This window comes from Amborella trichopoda, chromosome 7 (assembly GCF_054954075.1).
Source record: "Amborella trichopoda isolate Santa Cruz 75 chromosome 7, AtrichopodaSantaCruz75HAP2 v2.0, whole genome shotgun sequence".
NCBI lineage: Eukaryota > Viridiplantae > Streptophyta > Magnoliopsida > Amborellales > Amborellaceae > Amborella > Amborella trichopoda.
This window is the reverse complement of record NC_142342.1, coordinates 10,317,555-10,324,450: the sequence shown is the minus strand read 5'-3', so window position 1 is coordinate 10,324,450 and position 6,896 is coordinate 10,317,555. Positions and strand designations below refer to the sequence as shown.

General features: G+C 41.0%; 1 protein-coding gene across 1 annotated transcript; it reads right to left on the bottom strand.

The window, feature by feature from the left end:
* Nucleotides 1–3,614: 3,614 nt before the first annotated feature.
* Nucleotides 3,615–5,502, bottom strand: LOC18444066 (zeatin O-glucosyltransferase). Its single transcript, XM_006854244.4, has one exon. The coding sequence runs from the start codon at nucleotides 5,314–5,316 to the stop codon at nucleotides 3,820–3,822; it is 1,497 nt and encodes a 498-aa protein (XP_006854306.3). The 5' UTR covers nucleotides 5,317–5,502; the 3' UTR covers nucleotides 3,615–3,819.
* Between the last annotated feature and the right edge of the window lie 1,394 nt (nucleotides 5,503–6,896).

Below are 6,896 nucleotides of genomic sequence, written 5' to 3'. Positions count from 1 at the left end.
AAAAAGAAAACACAGTTCTTTTGTCACAGACAACAGTCATTGAATCTAAAAAATGAAGCTCAAATTGAATAAATCAGATCAAATTGAATACATCTAATTATAAACAACACTATAACGATTAAAAACGCTAGAAATCTAACACATTATTTGTAATATATTATGAACAAAAAATCGAAAGGCGGAAAAAAAAAAAAAGAAACAGCAGAAATTTTTCCACAGACATCACTGTGTTCTTCTAAAAATTCATGCTGTAATTGACCAAATTAAATAAAATTGAATATGTTAAATCATAATAGACACAATAAAGATTAAAAACCCTACAAATTGAACTCATTATCTTCAAAATATGCAGTGAAATTAATCATATGGCGGGAAAAAAAAAAAACCCAAACTTCTTACCTGGTTTTGTGAACCCGAGCCTTCAATCTCCAAATAACTCTGTTTTTCTCAACGATTATCACAAATTCGTAACAGAAGGTTTTGATGAACAACTTTACGATCAAAATGCCTACAAATTTTGACAGATTTATGCCCTATTTGGCATGAAACACAAGGAAAGGCGAAAACCCTAAAAATGTAACTTTCGTGATCCAAAAACACAAAATTTCTCAACCATTTAATCCTCGAAAAAGCTGAATAAAGCTGTTTAAAGCTTGCATATTAGATCACATGTCAAAAAAAACAAGAAAAATGATAAAAAAATGACAAATTTTGAAGAATCCCGTGAAAAATACTGTGCAGCCCGTGTTCTTCACGGGACTCGCCGATTCCATACAATGAATCAGCGAGTCACTGTACAGAACCGCCCGGTTCTCTCTAAAACCTGGTGATTCCCGGTTTTTTGAACGATTCGAGACGTCTACTGTCGATTCCCGAATCGAACCGGGTGAGTCCGGTTCGGCTCGATATTTTTCTAATCACTGGGGTGCACATATAATCCACTGTAAATCCTGTAGATATCCTATTCCAACCTGAGGGAATCTCAAGAAACCAAAGACCTTTACGCCATAAGGACCTTGACCTAATCGCCTTGTAGATACTTAAATCTTCTCAAATAGACTTACCCCCACCTTAAACCTATTTAATTAGGTTAGAGTCGCCCATGAACATATCATAACGCCTTTTAAAATAGCTTAAACCTAGATTAAGAGTCCCTAACCACCCTAAGCACCTTTGACCCAGTCATAAGCCCACTTTTGACTTACAAATCATAAAAATTAAAATTTAAATATTAAAACTCCCTTTGAAACTCTCATTTTAGTGGGTCCTAAAATCCCTCATCAAACCCATCTTTACAAAGCCATTTGGCTCGTACGAAACTCCCTTTCCGTTGATCCAACGTTTCTCTCTCTCGCCCCTTTCAACTCAAATAAATATATGGACCCGGTTTTTACATGGCCAAGCCCTCATATGTAGAAATGCTGGCCTAAATAAATCTATTTTTGAGAAGAATTTTTAGACTTAATTTTTGAAGACATATAATCTCTAACATGGAGGTCATAAATATGAAAAATTAAATGAATTTTAAAAATTAAAAATAATAATTATAGTAAAAAAATATTTAGACCATTAATTTTTATTATTTTTAAATAAAACACCTATATTCATCTTTAAAATGAATGTTTTACCCTTTTTAGACGGCATATATAATCATGCGGTTCAGCCCGCATAAAACAAATTTCCTCAATATATTGAACTTACGTGGGTCTGAACCGCATAAAACAAATTTCCTCAATATATTGAACTTACGTGGGTCATACTCACTCATTTCTTTTGCCCACTAGTTTATTCTCCATCCTTGAGATAGATGAGAGCTCAAGCCTACACAACCCTTTCCCCTCTGGATTTGGAGGGCTGATTCTTTTGAACCATGCCAAAACCCTAGCCCTATGCTCCTAAGCCTACCGATGGTCTATAGCGCCTAGAAGTTCCTCACCAACTCAGGCAAAGATCTCCGACATATCCAAACACTGCGAGCGTCTCTGGCTCAATCCTCAATCTCTGACCGACGACGAGAACAATCAGCTCGTTGACTACTCTAACTTGAATTGCCTGGTACTGGCTTGTGGGTCGTTGACTATTTTAACTTGAATTGCCTGGCTTCCTAGTACTGGCTCGTGGGTTCGGCTTCATTCCAATTAAGCCCACGTATTTTTTTTTTTATTTCTTTGCAATTTTATCATTTTTTTAGTCATTTTAATTTGTTCCTCTATTTCCCAATGCATTTTTCAAAATTCCCTCATTTCCTTAATTTTTTTTATGTTTTCTTTTGGTTTTTAGGCAAATTTTACCCGGCGTAACTTTGTAGGTAACCGCATTTATTTGATGGTACGGAATGTTTTGGTCGGAAAAAGAGTAGGCCCTTTTGGATATAGTGGAGAGAGCATCGGTAGGTCGGAGATCGTGAGCTTCATGCTCCTGAAATCTGCAGGCTCATCAGGGAAAACTATGGCCCTTGAGACTATAGAAACAGAGGGAGGGGTATCCATTGCTAGAAAGTTGGCCGGAATTTTGAACCAAGAGATTTTCGGAGTCAGATTTCGGCAAGGAGAGAAAAGGTTGATTGATGAAACAATGGAGGAGTCGGTTTTAGTGGAAAAAGTTATGGATTATGAACCAGAAGCCTGAAATTTCCATAAAATCAAGTTGGGTAGTCAAATTGTTTGAGAAGGGGAATAAGAGCTGTAGAGAGAGAAAGAAACCGGCAATGGGGGGCCCAATAATAGCAAAAAAGTGGTGGTTTATAGTGAAATATAGAGAAACTGGATAGATAGAGAGAACCTATATAGAGAGAGAGTGTAATGGGGCGAGCAAAAAAGAGCAACAATTTATGAATGGAGAGAAATACAGAGAGGACTTCTAATGGGGTGTGAGGAAAATAGCAAAAGCAATGGTTTGGATGAAAGACATACAAATATAGAGAATCTAGAGAGAGAAAAAAAAAACGCGTATTGGGGTCACTGGAAAATAGCAAAAGTAAAAGTAGAACCAATGGCTAAAACGAGGTACTAGTAGTGGTTGGAAAATTGAATAAAAGCAACGAGTTTGCTAAAATATAACCAAATGCGGGCCACACAAAAGCAATTTCAACCAAATTTCGGCAACAGGGTGGCCGGAAAACTACAAAAAGCTGGGCTTGGGTAAAATAACAAAACTAAATTTAACATATTCCTGCAAAGGACAACTTGTTCTTGTGATGAAGAGAGAACTTAAAGGTGTCATTTCACCATTTGTTTGGATCAATGTACACTATTAAAAGGATGGATTGGATTGGAGGATAAAAAAGATTGGGATCTTGTACCGGCAGAAATAGAAATAAAAATAAAAATAGAAATAGAAATAGAAATAGGGTGCCAAAAAAGTGGGACTACGGAGAAATAGAAATATTGGGGGCCAAAAAATGGGAGTACGGAGAAATCTTCGTTTCTTGATGGATTGGATTGGATTGGATTGGAGGATAAAAAAGATTGGGATGTTATAACGGCAGAAATAGAGATAGAAATAGGGTGCCAAAAAAGTGGGACTACGGAGAACTAGAAATATTGGGGGCCAGAAAATGGGAGTACAGAGAAATCTTCGTTTCTATTTATAGGTTTCATAACTAACTTTATATATTTGTTTTTTTGGTGATAATATCCAAGCTATCAGTTGCACATACAACGAAACAACAATAGATCTTTCATGGACTGCGGATAGGGAACCAACACGTGCGTAGACCCATATCCGCTCCACTAAAAGCATAAAACAAACAATACTTTTTTAAAGCATGTGAGATTAACCATTCCAGGAGCCTGCATTTATTCGTCGTAAACGCATTATCTATGGCCGAGAGATGAGTGCGAGAAAGGTATCGAGGGCGGCACCAGACGTCCCACCCTCCCCGACAGCCTGTTGGGCGGCGTCCCTCAGCTCCGCCGCCTTCCTCCCCATCTCCGCCCCCTCTTCCGACGCCATCAGCTTCCTCACCGCCCTCTCCACACTCTCTGCCCTAACAATGTCGTCCCTCTCGTGCCACTCCCCCACCGCCACCCCCACCCCGAGCACCCCCGTAACAAGCTGTGCATTCACCGGCTGGTCCGAGTGCATGGGCCATGCCACCATTGGAACTCCCATGGCGATGCTCTCCATGCACGAGTTCCACCCGCAGTGCGTCAAGAACCCGCCTGTCGAGGGGTGATGTAGTATCTCCAATTGGGGTGCCCAGTCCCTCACTATCAACCCCCTCCCTTGGACCCTCTCCTCGTACCCATCTGGTAGCCCCCGGGGACTGTCCGCCTCTCTTCCGGCGAATATATCCCCTTTGTCGGCGTATCTTAGCACCCAAAGGAAGGGCTGCCCACTGGCCTCCAACCCTTGTGCTAGCTCCCTCACCTCTGCTGCACTCATTGAGACCACGGTGCCAAACGAGACGTACAGAACGGACCGTGGTGCTTGCTTGTCCAACCATTGCATGCATTCATGGAGCTTGTGAGGAGGCTCTTGAGGCTTCTTCTGCAAAAGGACCGTCGGCCCTATTGCCCACACATGGCTACTTGCGATCCTGCTCAGGAATTGGCCCTCAATGGCATGGAAGGAATTGAAGAACACCCCCCTGTCAAGGTGCCGGAACTTCACAGCCCGTGGCAAGAAGTCGATGAAGCTGTCATTTACACATCCACGAAACGAAGGAGGAGGCAGGCCCGGCACGATGGGCTCCTGTTGGCCCTCTGCTTCTCTCTGGAAGCATATGGTTGCACACGTGCTGCCACAATTGTAGCTGTACGCCTCGGCATTCAGGCACTCAACTGCTGCACCAGCGGCCACGGACATGAGCGCATCATGGATTACTGCTACCCGACGATGAATGCTTGCGAGTTCGTGCACCAGGGTAGTAAGTGGAGAAAGGAGGTGCTCAGTGGCATCAAATAGGGGCTGGAGGTGGCCTGGGAACTTGTTAGAGGACTCTGGGTCTGGAAGTAAAGCAGGAAATGACGGGAAGGGGAGGATGTGAAACCGAAGGTTCGGGTTGGAGGCGCAATTGAAGCCACCGGAGCGGTGAGTGGTCTGTCTTGCGTGGGTCTCTGAGCAAGCGAACACCACCGGAAGGCCATGCTCCGCGAGCACGCGGGCAAAGTTGAGCAGCTGGTTGAGGTGGCTCGCCGCAGGGAAGGGGACCACTAGCACCACCACCCCACCACTTGGGGCATGTTGGGCTGAAAGTGAGTTGAGGTGAGTTGGAGAATTCATTTGGGAGGTGGAAAACGTTGCTTGATGAGCCTCAAGCGGTTCTTTCACAATTTCATTCATGGAGGCCCATTTATAGGGTTTTCTTGGCATCTAATTCAGCCCATTTCCCATCAAGATAAAGAGTTTGATTGGATTGTGAATAAGATGCTTCTGTAGGAGAATACTGTACACTTACTCCATCACTTCTCGAGCACATTAAAAAAATTTGATGGTCTCTATTTAAGACATGTACACTATGCTCCTATGAGTTTACTGCTACTCCTTGACGAGCTCTACTTGGGACAATTTTTTTTGAATGTGAATTTTGCGAACCCACTTAAGAATCACTAGATAATTATTCTCAAAAGTAAAAAAATTGAATTTGAGTTTTCTTATGCTTAGATCTCAACATCTAAAAATTGAATGATCTTGATTCAATCTCGAGACATTCGTTTTATCAAGTGCATAAAAGGTGCAATTAGAAAATCTTTTTTATTGAGGTTAATCTATGGGTTAAAAATTTCGCATCCCAAAATTCTGGGTCATAAAATTGATTCTAGGTGGGGTTTACCTGAGGGTGTAAATAGATAGTATACTCCAGCAAGAGTATAATATCTTCAGCCAATGTTATTATCCAAATACAGGTTGCTCCTGAGGGACCATGCTTTCGAGAAAAGAAATTTTTAGATCTTACACTTGAGGTGCTTGAAAACATCCAAACATATGGCTCGTCTAACCTTTTGGAGGGCAAGAAGTAAGGGTTGAAAACTCAAAATCTATTTCCTTTTTTCAAAAATAATCATCTATTGTTTCTTCGATAGATCCTAAAATTTCATATGACATAAATCCTCCCTTGCTCAATCTATTTCTTTTTTCGAAAATAATCATTTATTGATTCTTTGACAGATCTTAAAATTTCATATGATATAAATTTTCCCAAGTTGCTCTGCTCGAGGGAGTTAATGAACACTATACTGTTTTTATTTTATTTTTTTCCCTTATATAATAAATTATTATTATTATTATCATTATCATTATCAATATTAAGATTACTCAATTATTAAGATTACTCAATTAGGAGATAAATAGCTTGAATGAGTTCTCAATCACATCTACATGGCAAATCAATGTCTTCAATTGGCAAGTGAAAACGACCCTACTTTAAGTGCTGAATGATGGAAGCGCATACAAGTGCAAATGCATATCATCATCAATCTTGCTCGAGGGGCCACTCACGTTTTGTCTGTTACCCATGCCTCAAGCATGTTTAAAACAGAATTCTCTATTTTTTATTTATTGTCCGTTCAAGCCTGAAAACGTTATCGGCAAGAGCCGTGATTGGGGCATTTTGTTTCGCCCAATTGAAAAGTCGGTGATTCGATTCGAATCGAGTATCGTCCAAACCGTTTTGGATTAAGAAAAAAAAAAACAGCTTTCAAAATTTTAACTTTTAAATCACCGCCGTCCCACGATGTCACTGCCACCAAGCTTCTCCTTGCACGGAACGTTGGTCATTGATATGGAACAGCGTTTAAAAACTTGTCTAGTCGAGCCGGACTCGTCCGGTTGGATTCGAGAATTGTCGGATATCGAGCCGATTTTACGAAAAAATCAGGAATCACCCGTGTCCAGAGAGAACCGGGCGATTCCCAATAGTGAATCGCCAGAGTGACACATGGCAGCCTCATGAG